Source organism: Phocoena sinus, chromosome 7, assembly GCF_008692025.1.
Source record: "Phocoena sinus isolate mPhoSin1 chromosome 7, mPhoSin1.pri, whole genome shotgun sequence".
Classification (NCBI taxonomy): domain Eukaryota; kingdom Metazoa; phylum Chordata; class Mammalia; order Artiodactyla; family Phocoenidae; genus Phocoena; species Phocoena sinus.
The window spans coordinates 80207736-80227191 of record NC_045769.1 but is presented as its reverse complement, the minus strand read 5'-3'; the positions used below and the strand labels follow the sequence as shown (position 1 = coordinate 80227191).

General features: G+C 41.4%; 1 protein-coding gene across 5 annotated transcripts in view; it reads right to left on the bottom strand.

Annotated features, from left to right (window-relative positions):
- The window catches only part of NMI (N-myc and STAT interactor), a 39696-nt gene that overhangs the window by 8627 nt on the left and 11613 nt on the right, over positions 1-19456 (bottom strand). The window contains exons 1-4 of one of the 5 annotated variants that reach the window (XM_032636739.1): positions 7357-7399; positions 7096-7266; positions 3580-3663; positions 859-955 (exon numbers count right to left, since the gene is read on the bottom strand). In XM_032636739.1, the coding sequence (XP_032492630.1) occupies positions 859-942 (84 nt within the window). In that variant the 5' untranslated portion in view covers positions 943-955; positions 3580-3663; positions 7096-7266; positions 7357-7399. The other 4 variants (XM_032636738.1, XM_032636736.1, XM_032636737.1 and 1 more) reach the window with 4 other exon arrangements.

Below are 19456 nucleotides of genomic sequence, written 5' to 3'. Positions count from 1 at the left end.
AGTTGTGCATGCACGTGGGAGCTAGTTCCCCGACCAGGGATGGAACCCGGGTCCCCTGCATTGGGAATGTGGAGTCTTACCCAGTAGACCACCAGGGAAGTCCCAGCCCCGACCTCATTTTTCTAATTAATTAAAGAAGCAAAATTTCTCTCACTTCGAACAAGGCAAAGAAAGACATTAGACAGTCTCAAAATAAATATGATCACGTGACTAATACCTTTGTCAAATGTTTTACATCATCACCTGTCGACTTTCTTACCACTGCCAAGGATTATTATCTCTATTATACAAAAAAGGAAACCACTTTTCACACTAAACCAAAGTCACAGAAATGTTTATAGTAGAGCAAGGATTGATACCCCTGTCTTCTGGATCTTAGTTCAGTGCTCTGTCAATTCCTTCCTATTTGTGACTCCAATATGACTTTTAAGCTGCACCATAACTGTGGACATATGTTACTCTGGGGCAATTTAAAAATATTTTTTTCTGTGATTCCCACAGTATAGCTGCCTTGATATGCCAGACAGATGGCCTTGAGTAAGTGGTTTAACTACCTGAGCCTCCATTCCCTTAGGTCTAATTGGATAATTGCTAACGAAACTCTTAACTTCTAGGTGCAAATCAAAGAAATGAGAGAGGAAGTGAAAAAGCAGCTAACATTGTAAGCTGTGTAAGAGAAAGAAAAGAAATATGATTCTTCTTGTCAGTCTTGAATAATAGAGGTAAAAAAAACTGAAAACCCTAATATTCTTCCAAATTCAACATAATGTTGGACAAAGACATATGAAACATGCCTCACTGCAAAAGTAATAGATGTAAGTTAATTTTTAATAGTACTCAGTAATTTTTCCTTTTTACCTGGTTTTGTTCATCTTTCATAAATTCTTCAGCTGGCCCATACTCCTTAAGAACTTGTTTTTTGTTATCTTCATCAGTTGCCATGATTCCCTAATTACTATAAAAGGTAAATACTTTAAAAATAGTACAAACACACAAATTCAAGAAGAAAAAGTAACTTTTACCCTCTTACAGAAGAAACATCTCTTCTTTGCTATATGTTATTTCCTATCACCGAAGTCTTTATTATCATGAGGATTATATCCAAAGTCTCTATTTCAAATAACTTTCACACCTATAAACATATAAAAAGGTTCTAAAAATTCTTTGCTTTTCAACACCGTAAGAGAAAATAATAGGTATTAACATTCCTTTGTAGTTCTCATATCAATCATAATATGATGCTCCATTTTAAAAGACTATTATTTTGGTCTTCTAGACTTTTTCAAAGGTTTTTATTTAAATATTTAATTCTCCCTATTATACTCTCCAAATGTAATGGAGTAAAAAGACCTCCAAACACCGTTCCTCTATGCGTACAGGGGTTTTCACAAACCCTCCTGAGTTCATACACTTGGACAGGAAAAAAACTTCATCTTTATTTCTAATAACCTCTGATTGAAACTTAGCATTCTCTTCAAATATGAATATAGGCAACAAGCCACATAGTATTTGCAGCCCCTGTGACAAAAGTCACCAAGACGGTACAGATATTTTCATAAAATATTTTAACTCTTCCAGATATCTTAAAACATTGCTTGTGTTTAACCCTGCTTCAAAATTATGATAGTTATTAAACTCATGACTAGGTCTTGTAATAAACTGTAGTATGTTGATATATATTACTATATTAAATATTTGCTTTTTAAATAACCTGATAATCATATTTCAATATAATTGGTTTCCTTTATAATTCTATGTATTTTGTTTTATACAACTTAAAAACTTTATTTTGAGAAAGGCCCACAAGCTTTTTCCGACTGGCACCAAAAAAGTTAAGAAACCTTGCCTGCATATCAATTTACTAAGATGGAGTTATCCCAGATCAAATATGACACAAGGATTATCACAACAGTTATTGTTTTAGAAACACAGTAATAATGTGTCTGTTAATACAATCTTCCAAGATTTCAAGTGGCTAAGTTCTCACTATTCCTATAGAAGAAACAGAAAAGACATGTATTCTTCTCTAAACATAAAATAGAAGACTAGCAGAAAATTAGTCATGGCTTAGTTTACTCAGTGTGAACACAAGCAGTGTCCAAAAAAAGGGGTCATATGGTAGTTCTACTTTTAACTTTTTGAGGATCCTCCATACTGTTCTCCATAACGGCTGCACCAATTTACATTCCCACCAACAGTGCACAGGGGTTCCCTTTTCTCCACACCCTCTCCAGTAGTTGTTACTGTAAGGTCGGATCTTAACAAACGGCACCGCGAAACAGAGGAAAGCTTCAAGTGAGCTTTACTAGGGAGCGCACCCGGGCGAAGTTCACTGGTCCGAGAGAAAGGGGCCAGAGAAGTCGCACCCGGGCGAGGGTTGGGCAAGATTTTATAGGGGAAGAAGGGAAAGGGGTGTGGTGAATCTGGGAGGGCGCAGGGTATTCCTTATTTGGTGGTCTTTCCGGGTATCCTGGGGGACCGTTAGTCCCGCCCCTCGAAAGGCGGGAAGGCTGGGCCGGGTTCAAAGTCCCCAGGTCAGTTCCTGGAACTGGGTGGTCCGGAGAGTTTCGGTCTGATGCAACCTATGAATCTGATTGTGTTCCCCTGCCTCGGGCCAGTTGGCCTTACAGTTACCTCTTGTCTTTTTCTTGACGCCCATTCTAATAGATGTGAAGTGGTATCTCATTGGGGTTTTATTTTTTTGTTCTCCTTTTTTTTTTTTTAACATCTTTTTTTTTTTTTTTTGCGGTACGCTGGCCTCTCACTGTTGTGGCCTCTCCCGTTGCGGAGCACAGGCTCCGGACGCGCAGGCTCAGTGGCCATGATTCACGGGCCCAGCTGCTCCGCGGCATGTGGGATCTTCCTGGACTGGGGCATGAACCCGTGTCCCCTGAATCGTTAGGTGGACTCAACCACTGCGCCACCGGGGAAGCTCTCCCTCTGCATATTTATAATCACGTTCTCTGACAATGAAAAACCTGACTCAGAAAATCAAAAAAAAAAAAAAATTTAAAGGGAGAAAAATAGAATGAATGCTATGAATTGGAACTGGAGATATCAGCATAATCTCATGATTTCTGATATGTTGATAGAAAAGTACAGAAATTTAAATATAGATATAAGTGTGTGAGTGTGTGATATTCCCCAGTTCTGTCTGCTAAAAGGGCCTGGAAACAAAGACAACAGCAGTGAGCACATCTAGCGCCCAGAATTTAGTTTCTAGTACCATTCTCAGCTACCAGGAACCAAGGCTATTAAGAGAAATGGCTGCTTCTAGAAGTAGGACAGGAAAAGTACAAGACAAGCATCTTATGATGTCAGAAAGCAAGAAGTGCTCAAAGAATGATGAGGATATGTCACAAGAACAGAGTCCACCTTGATGAGGTTCTCACTGGACAAATCTGGGAATCAATTAAGCACAGAAATAAATAATGACAGTAATAATTAAATCCACTGAGCAAAACAGAACTATGAGTCGGTAAACATAGCTAGCTAGCTAGCTAGCTATATAGGTAGATAGATAGATAAATTGATAGTTTTGTGAGGAAAGGACCATTTAATTAGTTTCAAAATACTTACCCACAAGTACTGCAAACCAAAATCCAGTGCAATCTCAATCATTTAGGTGTTCTGAGCACTCACCAGTCCTGGCATTGACAAGCCCTTGAAGGAGATCAACAATTTCAATGGGGATAAATATCAGTTTGCCCTTTTGCTTTGAACATGTCAAGCTGACCTACAAGAATATAAGCACTGTAAGGGCTATGATTTTTGTTTTGTTCTCTAAAGTATGCTCTAGTTCATCCAGAATGCTACCCTAACAGTACCCAAAAGAGTGCCAGGGATATAGTCCACACTCAGGAAATGATTGTTTTTAATTGAGTTAAAATTTCCTTACACTGAACAACCTGTATTGCACTTCATATAAGTGGAATCATTTGGTATGCACCCTTTTATATGTGCTAGAGTTTTAAGCTCAACATGTTTTGGAGACTTGTCCTTGTTATTGCATGTATTAGTAGTTTGTTCCTTTTTATTGCTGTGTAGTATTCCATGCATGGACAGCCTACAAGTTGTTTATCCATTCTCTCGTTGGTGGGCTATTTGGTTATTTCTGGTTTGGGGCTATTATGAATAAAGCTTCTCAAAACAAAACAAACAAAAGGAATACTTCTCCACAAAACACTAATTTCAAAGGGGAAAAGAATAACTTTACAGTGAAGAAGCCAGGCGGACCACACCATAATGAAGTAATCAAAGTAAATAATGAGATACATCAAAATCATCTGACATATGATAGGCACACCGAGAACACAGCATGACTCCTATGATATTCCTGCCAAAGATGCATGAGCCGAATCTAAACAAGAGGAAACATGAGATAAACTGGCCTGTTCTCTTCAAAAGTGTCAAGTTCATGAAAGCCAAGGAAAGACTGAGAAACTGTCCCAGGCAGGAGATTAAAGAGACATCACAACTAAACACAATGCATAACTCTGAACTGGGTCCTTTTGTTATAGGATATTATAGGGACAACTGGCAAAATTTAAATTAGATCCAAGGATTAGATGGCATAATGTATCAATATTAATTTTTCTGATTTTAATCACTGTATTGGAGTTACATAGAGAACATCTTTTTTGTAGGAAATAAATACTCAAGAATTCCAGGGTAATTGGTCATGAAACCTACTCTCAAATAACTCAGGAAAAAGACAATTTTTTACTTGCAGATTTTCTGTAAGTTTGAGGAGTTTAAAAATAAAAAAGGTATATATAAGTAGCTCTTTATTGCGTTAACAACTGCAGAGTCCTTATAACGGTATTCATCCCAAGTCTTACACAATCTAACCCCAACTAGTCTTATTTAGACAACTCCTGGACCAAGTCCCTTAACCACACTGAACACTCTAAGGGTTTCTCTTTTCCCTCCTGTCCCTCAATGTCACATCCTTCCTCCCCTTCCAACCTTAACCTCCACCTAATGAAACCCTACTGTTCAACATCCATCCCAAATTCACCTCCAAGTTCTTGAAGCTTTGTCTGATTCCCCCAAATGATTTTACTTCTCCTGCTATTATCTCTTTTGGGGAGCTTTATTTGTGTACCTGTGTCATTTTCCATGACTAGATGGTCATGACCTTCAGCCCAGGGACCACGTCCATTCTTCCTTGTATCCATTCAGAGCACAATACACATTCACACACTGAAAACACTCAATATTTATAGAATTGTGCAGTATCTTGACTGAGGTATTTATTCAGCTCAGGACATCCCAGGCATGTGAAGTTCTCTTATTACATTTCCAGAAAGCAGAAACTGCAACATTATTTAACTGTTTTTTTAGTCTATATTCTTAATATAGACTAAGAATAATAATAAAGGCTTGTAATAAAGGCTCTCAATAATATATTTAACTCATATGAATGGTCTACTACATAATATTCCCAGGACTTCTTACAGCATATCTAGTAACTGGATACTTTCCCTCTTTGCATAAATGGGATGTACAGTAATAGCTTTCCTTTTATACAGTCAAATGGTAGGCAGAATAATGGTCCCCTTAAAGATGCCCACATGCTAACCCTCAGAATCTGTGAATATGTTAGGTTACACTGCAAAGGAGAATTAAAGTTGTAGAATGAATTAAGGTTGCTAATCAGCTGACTTCAAAATATAACGATCTTGGACTTCCTTGGTGGCGCAGTGGTTAAGAATCTGCCTGCCAGTGCAGGGGAACCGGGTTCGATCCCTGGTCCGGGAAGACCCCACATGCCGCGGAGCAACTAAGTCCGTGCACCACAACTACTGAGCCAGCGTGCCGCAACTACTGAGGCTATGTGCTGCAACTACTGAAGCCTGCGTGCCTAGAGCCCGTGCTATGCAAAGAGTAGCTCCTGCTCGCCACAACTAGAAAAAGCCCGCATGCAGCGACAAAGACCCAACACAGCCAAAAGTATATATACATAAATACAAAGATCTTCCTGGATTATTGGTGGGGAAATAATGTAATCACCAGGGTCCTTCTTCAAAGTGAAAGAGGAAGGCAGAAGAGTAGAATCAGAGTAAGATGTGACAACAGAAGACTAGTCAGAGAAATGCAACATTGCTGGCTTCGAGGATAGAGAAAGGGCACCACTGAGCCAAAGAAGGTGAGCAGTCTACAGAGGCTGGAAAAGACGAGAAAACAGGTTCACCACATTAGCCTCGGGGAAGGAAGGCAGACGCCTTGATTTTAGCCCAGTGACGCCCAGTTGAACTTCTAACCAGCAGAATTTTAAGATAATAAACTTGTGGATTTTAAGCCACTAAGTCTGTGGTGATTTGTTATGGCAGCGAATGAAAAAACCAGCACAAATCACCTATACCAATTTACCACCTATTTCCCTTAATACACTCACATCACCGTGATGCCCCCCCACCCCCCCACCCCCCCACCCCCACCCCGCCTGATAGAAGCAAATCTTCCCATATGCATGCCTGGCGGCAAAAAGAAAGGAAATGAGAAGGAAGGAAAAAAGGAGGTGGTGATGCACAAAGTTGTTTTTGTTTTGTTTTGTTTTTGTTTTTTAAACTTCTGCATGTGTATAGATAGGGAAACATCGCATTCTCTTTTGGACGTCTCTTTCAAGAAAACCCCTGCATATTCTGAAAAGTGAGGTACGGCTGCCAAAACCTGCTCCTCCTGCCAACAGAGTAAATGTCCTGAAGGAATCTGTTTTCCTAACAGCTGTCTCCAGAGACACTACAAGAACAGTGGGGAAACACAAACCATTTTAAGTTTCAATTTCCGAAATGAAGCAAAGCAAAGGAGACGGGGTCAGAGGCCGGGACGGCACAGAGAAGGCCCCGTGGGCCGAGGGCAGGCGCGTCCCCTCGGTGGCTGTGTGGTCCCCGCGACCCCGGCAGCGGGCAGCGCAGGGGCGCAGCGCTGGGGCTCCGCGCCCGGCCCCCGTCCGCCCCCGGCTCTCCGCCGGGCGTCTCCCCGCAGGAGGTCCCGAGTCCCGCGGAACCTGCCTCGTCGCCATCCACTGCCTCTCCAGCCCTGGACCACTAGAAGCGGGGATGGCAGGAGGGGAACGGGGCACCCACTCACCCGCCTCGGCCCGCCGAGCGCCGCGCCCCGGTTCCCGGAAACCTCGCTGGCGGCGCGCAGGTGGAGCGTCCGCGGGAGGCGCTGAACCTCCGGGCCCGGCTGGCGCTGCCTTGTCCAGAAGAGCTTTGAGCCTTTTTCAAGTGGGTGTCCCCCAGATCAACAGTTTCGTTCCTTTAAAAAAAAGAAAGAAAGAATAAAAGGAGAAGAAAACTACTCAAATGATGATTTTCTTTAAATCTAGTCACTGCTCGAATACCAAACCTGGTGTCTCCAATGATTAGTCACTAAGTTACACCTATTTTCACTTTCGATTTTTAAAACGTATTGGTTTTGTTTTTGTTTTGAGGGAATTTATTCCCAAAGTATTCCTTAAGTTTCCATAGACATCATTTTAGGACATGCTTTAAAAACTACTCCTTTGTATGTATATTACAGGACGTGTTTTTGGAAAAAGTGGATAGAAACCAAATAAAGTCAAAGTGGGAGTCTCTCATCAGATTGTAATGGTAACTCTCGTTGTAATTTATTGATCATTATAACCTTAATCTACAAATCTTTGCAGCCAGCACAAGGTCAACTTTTGTGTACAGGTATTTCTTTTGCAACTTCCCAGGAAGTTGGGAAAGCTGTGGTGTTCAGTTGGTTTCTACGACCTGTGTCCCTTGAAAGTTTTCTTATAATCATTTTGTTTTGCTGTGAAGCTTATAAATAAATACTTCACAAGTGTGATCTTTTCCTTTGAAATGGAAAACATCTGGTTGACTTCAAAAATTGCATTGTTTCTGAATCCTACACAGAAAACCACCCCACAGCTGCACTGGCTGGTAAATAGAGGTCAGGGAGGAGATGTATCAAAATGACCTCCAGGCATAAATTCTAGTTTACAGTGCTGTGTATTCATATATAACTGATATATAATCTGATAAAATGAAATATTAACCAAAGTCAAATTCCTTTATATCAAGAATATTATATGCATTTTCAAATAAATTAATACATTGAGATATTTCCAAATGATGTAAATATCAATAGGTTTTGATTGCATGCCACTCCTGAATTAAAAACTGGTTTGCTCTGCAAAGGGAAAAGGAAATAAACATTTACAGGTGTATTAAATATTCACCTTTTCTATGTAAAAAAAAAAGAATATTGATGGCAATCAGTTTAAAGTGGCCTTTCTAAGTGAAGAAAATAAAGTGGTGCATAGACACTTGTACTCATCAGCCCAGTCAAAACAGTACAAATCGGGGCTTCCCTGGTGGCGCAGTGGTTGGGAGTCCGCCTGCCGATGCAGGGGACACGGGTTCGTGCCCCGGTCCGGGAGGATCCCACATGCCGCGGAGCGGCTGGGCCCGTGAGCCACACCTACTGAGCCTGCGCGTCTGGAGCCTGTGCTCCGCAGCAAGAAAGGCCGCGATAGTGAGAGGCCTGCGCACCGTGATGAAGAATGGCCCCCCGCTTGCCACGACTAAAGAAAGCCCTCGCACAGAAACGAAGACCCAACCCAGCAAAAATAAATTAATTAATAAACTCCTACCCCCAACATCTAAAAAAAAAAAAAAAAAAAAAAAAAACAGTACAAATATTCTAACTGTGGCAGCCTGAGAATTACTTTTGGTCTCCCTTAAAATTTTGTTTTTTATTTTATTTAAATGTATTTATTTATTTATTTATTTATTTAATTTATCTATTTTTGGCTGCATTAGGTTAAAAATTTGTTTTTTTAAAATTTTGTTTTTTATTTAAATTTATTTATTTATTTATCTATTTTTGGCTGCATTGGGTTAAAAATTTGTTTTTTTAATTTTTGTTTTTTATTTTATTTATTTAAATTTATTTATTTATTTAATCTATTTTTGGCTGCGTTGGGTCTTCATTGCTGCATGAGGGCTTCCTCTAGTTGCAAGCAAGCAGGGGCTACTCTTTGTTGCAGTGCACGTGCTTCTCATTGTGGTGGCTTCTCTTTTGCCAGAGCAAGGACTCTAGGTGCGTGGGCTTCAGTAGCTGTGGCACCCGGGCTTAGTTGCTCCTCAGCATGTGGGATCTTCCCAGACCAGGGCTCGAACCCGTGTCGCCTGCACTGGCAGGCGGATTCTTAACCACTGCGCCACCAGGGAAGCCCCTTTTATTTTATTTTTGGCTGCACTGCAAGGCTTGAGGGATCTTAGTTCCCTGACCAGGGATTGAACCCTGGCCCATGGGAGTGAAAGCGCTGAGTCCTAACTACTGGACCACCAGGAAACTTCCATCCCTTAGAGTTTTAGAGAACATGAACTCTAGAGGTTACTTAGTTCAAACCTCATTTCTTCTTTTATCTTATTTTTGTTTTTTATAAGAAGATACTAAGCAACAGGACCATGACCAGAACAGGACTCATCTAAGATTGACTCCAATCCTGTTAAAGGACAAAGGATACAGTTAGTAGGGAAGCCTTTGGGCCACCCACTTGCTGAAGCTGAGCCATGTGTAACAGTCTGAACTCAAGTGAACTTCAGGTCCAGTACTCTGCAAAGCACAGGGGTTCCGAAGATGAATAGGCAGCTCCCAGATATATATATATATATATATTTTTTTTTTAAATTTTATTTATTTTTGGCTGCATTGGGTCTTTGTTGCTGCGCGGGCTTTCTCTAGTTGTGGTGAGCGGGGGCTACTCTTCATTGTGGTGCGCGGGCTTCTCATTGCGGTGGGTTCTCTTATTGCTGAGCATGGGCTCTAGGTGTGCGGGCTTCAGTAGTTGTGGCGTATGGGCTCAATAGTTGTGGCTCGTGAGCTCTAGAGTGCAGGCTCAGTAGTTGTGGTGCATGGGCTTAGTTGCTCTGCAGCATGTGGGATCTTCCCGGACCAGGGCTCGAACCCGTGTCTGCTGCATTGGCAGGCGGATTCTTAACCACTGCGCCTCCAGGGAAGTCCCAGCTCCCAGATATATTATTGTTAACAATCGTAATTGCGATGATCTACTGAGAACTCCTAGACATTTTATAAACCTTTTATGTTTTGCCAACAACAATATGAGATATAGGTATTATCCCCATTTTGCAGATAGGAAACTATGGCTTAAAGTGCTGACCCAAAACCAAACAATTAATCTGTGATGACATTGATATCTTTCTCTACTCTCAACCATGAAGTCAGTCTCCACACTATGTTCTACAGGGCATGAAAAATGAGGGAATTCTATGGGCAAGTATGATTAGGAAATGCCGCATACTGGATTCACACTTGGGAGAGTCACAATGCACATCCGCATGTTGAGTTTTGAGAAGTATTGCAGGGAAAAATTATAGCATACATTTAAAAGTTTAACTTTATTTAATCTTGAATTTATCAAATTCATTTGACCACTAAAGCCTTTATTTTCAAGGAGCAGCTATTAAAATCTTGAAAAGTTTCTAGTGGGGCAATTTGAGTAATGCTTTACTAATGATTTTAATGATTGAGGACTTGCTTCCTCAAAATATGGCACCTTGGCATATTGACTATTTTAAGTGGAAAGAGTTTGAGAAAACAGTGGAAGCAAGACGGTCACTCTGACCTTCCTCCCCACTACCATCCTTCTCTGAAATAGTTCAAAAAGCCTCCTGTGAGAAGTGCTCACCCTACACCTGTGGGAAAGGAGCATTCTTATCTCCAAAGACAAATGGACCCAGAGAAGAATCCTTAACAAACCAGCTTTGCTAAGTTTTCTCCAGTTTACTTCAATTACCTCATACTCTCTGACCTATCATATTCTTCCATGACTATCCTCTCTTCATCAAACCTAGCATAAAAATACTCAGTTCTAGGGCTTCCCTGGTGGCGCAGTGGTTGAGAGTCCGCCTGCTGACGCAGGGGACACGTGCTCGTGCCCCGGTCCAGGAAGATCCCACGTGCCGCGGAGCGGCTGGGCCCGTGAGCCGTGGCCGCTGAGCCTGCGCGTCCGGAGCCTGTGCTCCGCAGCGGGAGAGGCCACGACAGTGAGAGGCCCGCGTACGGCAAAAATAAATAAATAAAAAATACTCAGTTCTAACTGTTTCCGTGGGTCTTCATTTCCTTATGAAGACTTCTGTGTCATGTAAAACTTATGTTAAATAAATTTGTAGGCTTTTCTCCTCTTCATCTGTCTTTGTCAGTTTCATTTTCAGACCCAGCCAGGAACCCTAAGAGGGTCAAGGAAAACTTTTTCTTTCTTTCTATCTATCTATCTATCTATCTATCTATCTATCTATCTATCTATCACACACTCAATAAATATTATACCACACATGAGATGCCTTGAACATGTCATGTAAATCTACACTGCCATGATATGAGATGTATGTTGTGTTAGAAATTTATCTCCCCACCAGATGGCAATGGGCTCCTCTCAGGCTTCCCTATAAATGCACCATCCCCACACACACCAGTGCTACATACTGTACCATGTGTGCTATGAAGTGTGATACTAGTAGTAGAACACCAAGGAGAAAACAGCCCCCCTCTACCTCAGGAAGTCAGGGAATGTTTCCTCCACAGAAGAGGTGAAGATTGAGTTGACTCTTAAAGGTAGAGGAAGTGAACTGAGACCAAAGGTCAGATGAAAAATCCCAGAGAGGCATCATGAGTTTAGTGGATATGCAAATCATGAGAAAACCACCTGATATCTATTATATTATGCTCTTTCTTTTAGAAAAGGTCTAGCACACCAAGTTTATGCTGCTAGTTGCCAAGATTTTGGTAATCCTGTTTGCAGTTCATCCTTGGGGAAGTTGCAACATTTATACTGTGCCCAGCATCGTGCAGGGTCCTGGGCAACACAAAGGAATTAGGTAACATCATTCTCATTTTCAAGAGGTTTGCAATTGACATATCAGGAGTAAAGGACTGTTGCCAAGAGAGTAGATCTTAAATACCCTCACCACAAAGAAGAAATGATAATTACGTGACATGATGGAGGTATTTAGCTGTGGTAATCATTTGACAATGTATAAGTGTATCAAATCAATATGTTGTATGCCTTGTTCACCTTAAACTCACACAACGTTATTTGTCAACTGTATCTCAACAAAGCTGTAAAAAAATAAATAAAATAGTAGACAACGGGTTTTTTTAAAAGCAAAGGAAAATAAATATTCTATCCCTTACTCTCTATCAGGCAGGCAGTACTATATAGTTAAGAGCATGGTTTTGATATGAGATGTTGGTTTGAATACCAATTTCAAGTTACTGAAGTTTCCCAGCCTCATTTTTCTCCTCTGTAGAATGGAGCTGTTGTGAATGAGATACTGCTACATGTCAAGGTCTAAGCACAGTGCCTTAGCCAGGATAAGTATTCAAGTAGCTTGACACTGGTGGCCCAGGTAGCTGTTACCATTTTATACCTGGGTGAGAATTTTTTCCCCATTTTATTCTTGTACATTTCTTCTGCTTTGTCTTCCTACCTGAAAAAGTACACTTAAGACAAAGACCATTTTTTATTTCTTTTGTGTCACCTGCAGTTATTAGTAAAATGACTATACTTAGTACTAGCAATATAAATATTATGCCTATTTCTAACTAGTAGTTAGATACAAGAGTAGGAGTCAAATACTCTAGGCTCAATATTATAACTCCTTTGTATAGGTTTTCATGTTAGTGTATGAATAAGTTTGTCTAAGTGAACAAAATATTGTGAGCTAGATCAAATATTTATAAATAGAAGTTTATAACAGAAGTTAATCCAAGTCAAATAATAATAAAATTAAAGGACATTACCTTCTAGAATCATGCCTGGGCCACTGATTTATCATATAAACATACTTGATCAGTCAGAAAATGCTGTTTTGTTAAAGTATTTAGAGAATAAAGCTACTGTCCTTGGACAATGCTGGAAAGAACAAGTAAGTGTTTTGCTCATGAAACAGAGGTTCAAAAATAAAAATTGATCCTTGATATCCTTAACATATCAAGCAGTAAACCTCAATATTATATTATGGAAATTATTTTAAGAGAATCTGAGGATACTGCTGATGTTTTCCTGCTTTGCTTGCAAACTGAATAATGCTTTTTTTAAAAAATTTATTTATTTATTTTTGGCTCTGTTGGGTCTTTGTTGCTGTGCACGGGCTTTCTCTAGCTGCGACGAGCGGGGGCTACTCTTTGTTGCTGTGCGCAGGCTTCTTGTTGCCGTGGCTTCTCTTGTTGCAGAGCACGGCCTCTAGGCACGCAGGCTTCAGTAGTTGTGGTGCACGGGCTTTAGAGCGCAGGCTCAGTAGTTGTGGCGCACGGGCTTAGTTGCTCCACGGCATGTGGGATCTTCCGGGACCAGGGCTCAAACCCATGTCCTCTGCATTGGCAGGTGGATTCTTAACCACTGCACCACCAGGGAAGCCCCTGAATATTGCTTCTGAATTGGCTATACTCCAATATAAAATAAAAAGTTTAAAAAAAAAATGAATACTGCTTCTGACAGAATTCTCTCAGGGTGAAGTGATAGTAGGATAAATCCAATTGTTTGGCTCGAACTTAAAATCACAGGGGAGGAAAAGCTTAAAGAAACTTGAGATTCTCAGAATGCTTAAAAAGAACATAGCTTTGGAATGTTGGAAAAATCAAAATATTAAATTCTGATTATGTTCTCACCAAAAATCCCAAATGAGAAAGAATCGGGCAAAGCATCCAAGTAAATCAATGTAGCTTCCCAGGGAGCTCAGCAGTTAAGAGAATATGCACAAACATAGTGAAAACAGCTAAAAAAAGTTATTTTGCTTGGGTTTCCCTGGTGGCGCAGCGGTTGAGAGTCCGCCTGCAAATGCAGGGGACATGGGTTCGTGCCCCAGTCCGGGAAGATCCCACATGCCGCGGAGTGGCTGGGCCCGTGAGCCATGGCTGCTGGGCCTGTGCATCCGGAGCGACGGGAGAGGCCACAGCAGTGAGAGGCCCACGTACCGCAAAAAAAACAAAAAACAAAAAAACAAACAAAAAAAACAAACACAAACATATCAGGCAAAAAACTCAACTTTTTAAGTTAAATTTGTTTTCAATTTGTTCTTAGTGTACCTAGTTATATGTAGGGGCATAATTTCTACTAAGATATATCTCAGTATAGTGTATGATTTCTGTTGAATCGTGTCCCAAACTCACCAGAAAGAGAAAATGTGTCTGTGGGTAAGAGGACGTCCTATAGACCAGTGCTTGTCAAACTTTAATGCCCATCCGAATCAGCTGGGGATCTTGTTAACATGTAGATCCTGGGAATTCCCTGGTGGTCCAGTGGTTAGGACTCAGAGCTTTCACTGCTGGGGTCCGGGTTCAATCCCTGGTTGGGGAGCTGAAATCCTACAAGCCATGTGGCACGGCCAAAAAAAAAAAAAAAAAGCAGATCCTGGTTCCATAGGTTTGAGGTGGAAGTTCTTCATTTTGAACGTTGCTTGGTGATGCTGATGGCATGATGGCACTGGGTCTTGGACTATACTTTGAATAGAAAGGCTGTAGACTAACCAGTTCCCTAAAGAACAAAGAGGGAGCAGAAATGTTCACTCCAGAGTCAGGGTACTGTGTACCGTGTGGTTCAGCCAGGGAGCACAGGGCCTCTTCCTGTTTGCCAGCCTGGTGGCCTAGGTTCATGAGTAGAAGGAAAGGCATTTCTTGACATCCATGGTAGACAGGACAACAGCAGTTCCTGTCTTTCATGCCATCTCCTTCAGAGGACAAAGCCTCCTTGTCTGCAGCTAGGCTGTCATTACAGCTACTCTGAAATGGAAAGGAAGGAATAAGCCATGAGGGTGAATGGGTCAAAATGATGCAAAAGTGGAAAGAAGTAAGGAGAAGCCAGAAAAAAAGAACAAGACTAGTGTATCCAGGAACACTGAAAGGAATATTCTTTTCTCTTTCATTAGTTATTCATTTCAATTTATTCTAAATAGTTTGCCCTGGTGTCCGGTGTAACAAGATAGAATGACCTCACACACAGGGCTCATTTTAACAACAAAATATCTTCATGGGGCAGTTTGATGATGTTGGACACATAAAACCAGAGGTAATTCATCCCTCTAAATGCTTAAACTCCTCCAGAAAAATTAAAAAGACAAACAGTCTTCATCCCCAATAAAAATAAAACAAAGAAGTGTCCTTCAGATCTTATTGCTTGGTGACTTTATGCATTGGAATAGAAACACTATTGCCTTTTGGGAGGTTGACCTCAGCTGTTTTTCAACCATTTGAAGAAAAAGAACTCTAATTTTGGTGCCAATACTCAAAGCAAGGCTTTCTCGGGTGGATGAACAACAGCTGTAGCTGGCTTGTCATGGAAATTGCACCACCTTAAAATCACCAGGAGAACTGGGCTGAGTCTCTGCTCTGACCCTTACTACAGGGTCACACTGGTCACACTACACATTCACATGCAGTGTGTTCCCTGGAAATTCCTGGTGTTCCCTGAAAATGTGCAATGCATGCTAGGGAGGGATTCTGGGCTTCCAAGACTTGCTTGATTGCTGCTCTAAAATTAGATAGAACAAGTAAGAACAAGTCAGTCAAACAAGTCCAAGATTCAATCATATTCTCTCTTTCTCTCTCCCCCAACTATTTTGTCATGTTATTTTATGAACTTTACATAAGACAGACAGGTAATTGTTGAGTGGCTTTTTTTGTGGTCTAGTCTCTATCCTACTACCCTGAACGTATCCCAAACAGCAATGCGATTTTCCCTGCTCTTCACTGGCTCCTTTCTGTAGTCACTAACCTGATCTGCCCTCTCCTAGGGACACTGTAACCAGATGGCCCAGGTTTCTTAAGACTCCCTTTCAAATACTCTATCCAGTTTCATTCTGTGCCACAGCCAGTGTGTCTTTTCCTCCACACCCTCTCACATTAAAATTCATAGTTGAGGGCTTCCCTGGTGACGCAGTGGTTGAGAGTCCGCCTGCCGATGCAGGGGACGTGGGTTCGTGCCCCGGTCCGGGAAGATTCCACAGGCCACAGAGCAGCTGGGCCTGTGAGCCATGGCCACTGAGCCTGCGCGTCCAGAGCCTGTGCTCCACAGCGGGAGAGGCCACAACAGTGAGAGGCCCGCGTACCACAAAAAAAAAAAAAAAAAAAAAATCATAGTTGATTGTCTAATTTTCACAGGAAAATTTTCATGGTGGCTAACTTACATCTAGAATTTACCTTGCTAATGATTCCTTTTGTCCTTTCATCCTACACACCCCTGCCATATTATTCTTCTAAAAGTTCTGCTGTCATCCTGTCATTCCACACCTTAAGCATTTACAGGTGACATCTAACATATACAGCCCAAACTCCAGAGTGCAGTACCTACCCTCCCTCCCATGCTCCCAATCCCAAACTGTTTCCACAACAAGCTGGCTACAGCTTGTCTTTTTGACTTTATCGTTCACTATTCTCTTCTCTGTATCCAACCAAATTAGTCGGCTATCATCTAAATCCAGAATAGCCTTATCAACCAACTGGTCTTCTTTCTTTTACCATTTCCCTTTCCTGAGATGTTTTCCTTCTCCTTTCTATTATTTCAGTCATACGATTGTACACATGAACTCCTAACAAACACATATCATACCTTAAAGGCAGTGATGATATTCAAGATATCAATACTGATCAGTATGGACACTGAACCATCAGAAGAGCTCTAGCCAGAAGGATGGAGTGGTGTCCTAGAAGATCTTTCTGGGCTAGGCATTAATCCTACAGTTACTGGATCCTAGAAGGTGGCGGTGCGGGGAGTGCTGGGAATTCCTGGTGGAGATACGGCCAGGGCAGTAGAGGCACTGGGGTGGGCTTGGGGGAAGACTGCAACCAACTGGCACAGAAATATTTCATTATTTAATATCTGATATGAACACCCAGGGTACAGTGGCTGAACACCAGCGTCAGGCTTTGCTGCTACATCTCCAGGCTCAAGTTCAGCTCCTGTCCAACAACCCCAGGAGTAGTGATCCCTCCCTCTCTAAATTATTTTAGCATGTTTTGCCCATACCACTTATTAGGTACATTCATAACCTTGCATTGTTAATTGTCTTTTGGGGGACTATTGTGCAATTCATCCCCAAAAGATGGTCATCTTTTCCAAAACAAGAGTTGTACTATATCTTTGTCTCTCCCTAAATGTCAAATATAGTGCCTTTCTTGGGCAATTACTTATCCTATATTTATTAATGAAAATCAATTGAATGAGTAACTGAGAACCAATACACCATATAATGTGGTCATTTCAAATGACCTCACTTAGAGAGTGAGGGAGTTACAGACATCTTTGAGACTCTGATAAGAGCTAGAGACTCTCTTCTCAGAAATATCCATAGCAACACGAAATTGTGCATACAATTTCAGGTGTCTTACATATCCCCTAAAGCCATTCATAGATTCCTGGGAGTCCATGGAATCTAGGTTAAGGACCCTGGTTTAAAAGGAATGTTATAGAACCAGAACATCAACCTAAAGAATCAACTGGGTTTTGTTTTGCTTTGTTTTTGCATCTTCTAAGTACATTTATTCATTCCATGAAGGAAATGGCCCTTATACAGGTGTACAGTGATGTCCTATGTTTCCATATAACAGAACTTGCTTAAATTCACAGCCAGACTGTGTTTCACCTGATGTGCACTCTAAGTTAAGCTGGTTAATGATGGCTGTGAGCAGGCCCAGGACTTGAAGTTTTCAAAACTTTACTTCTTTTATCAGCACTCTTGATTTTATAAACGATAAAGCCCATCAACACCATTCCTACCCAGATCTCCTGGTAAACTTGAGTACAGTAGGGCTTCGTGAGGGATCCAAACATTTTTTTTTTTTTTTTTGCGGTACGCGGGCCTCTCACTGTGTGGCCTCTCCCGTTGTGGAGCACAGGCTCCAGACGCGCAGGCTCAGTGGCCATGGCTCACGGGCCCAGCCGCTCTGTGGCATATGGGATCTTCCCGGACTGGGGCATGAACCCATGTCCTCTGCATCGGCAGGTGGACTCTCAACCACTGCGCCGCCAGGGAAGCCCCTAATTTGGGTACTAAGTTAAGAGACTTAACTTGGGTGTTACCTTGGTATTCCAGTGAGAGGGCTATTTAGAAGATCTCATCCTAGTTCACCTCTTGGATCATGGTGTCTCAGTGCTATCCCCTTGCCTCTACCTGGAAGGCAGAAGAGCAGCAGGACCCACAGGCTTGCCGTAGTGGTCTAGTCTCCCCCAGGAATATGGTACTGCTGACTAAGGTTTCAGCTAAAGTGCACTCATTATCAGTTATACTCGTAGATGTCAGATGACAAATGTCAGTAACAATCTGGAGTGGGACCATCTTTGGTTGAATTCATTAACAGGTACCACATGCCAAAGTGTGGCTAACTAAGGGGGAAAGGGACAAGTGAAGAGGCAAGATCACTTTGCCTTAGACAGAACTTTGTTCATCAGGGAAAGCAATCTTGGCACATAAACTAAAGTGCAGACATGAGGCATAAAACAGTGAGATCATCGTCACTAAAACTCTGTGTGGAATTCACTCCCACCGAGGTACGCACCACGACTCAAAGAGATGGGACTTCCATCAACTCCCCAAGGCAGTTAACTAGCCTCCTGTAATAAATTTCTTTCTGGAAGAAAGAAGAGCACTTATTTACAAGGGAAGCTGCCTGCTATGGTAGAGAAATGAGAGTCTAGAAAAATTACACTGTCTCATATTTCATACTGATTTGCTTCACTTCTTGGGAAAAAGTAGAAAATCTTTTATATACTATTAATCTTTGGATTGGTTCCTACGTCAGAAACTTCTTCTTGGAGCTCACTACTACTACAAAGACATTAGACGTGGATAGTGAAGAGAACCTCAAAAGCCAATAATATGGAAGAATAGGTCAATAAATGCTAATTAAAATTAGAGCCAACTGGGAGGGATAAATTGGGAGACCGGAATTGACACATACACTCTACTATATATAGAATAGATAACTAATAAGAATATACTGAATAGCACAGGGAACTCTATTCAATACTCTGTAATGGGACGTCCCTGGTGGTGCAGTGGTTAAGAATCCGCCTGCCAATGCAGGGGACACGGGTTTGAGCCCTGATCAGGGAAGATCCCACATGCCGTGGAGCAACTAAGCCCGTGCACCACAACTACTGAAGCCCGCACGCCTAGAGCCCATGCTCCGCAACAAGAGAAGCCACTGCAATGAGAAGCCCGTGCACCACAATGAAGAATAGCCCCGGCTCGCCACAACTAGAGAAAGCCCATATGCAGCAACAAAGACCCAACGCAGCCAAAAATAAATAGATAAATAAAATTTAAAATATATATGTATATATATATATATATATATATATATATATATATATATAATACCCTGTAATGATCTATATGGGAAAGGAATCTAAAAAAAGAGTGGATATATGTGTATGTAGAACTGACTCACTTTGCTG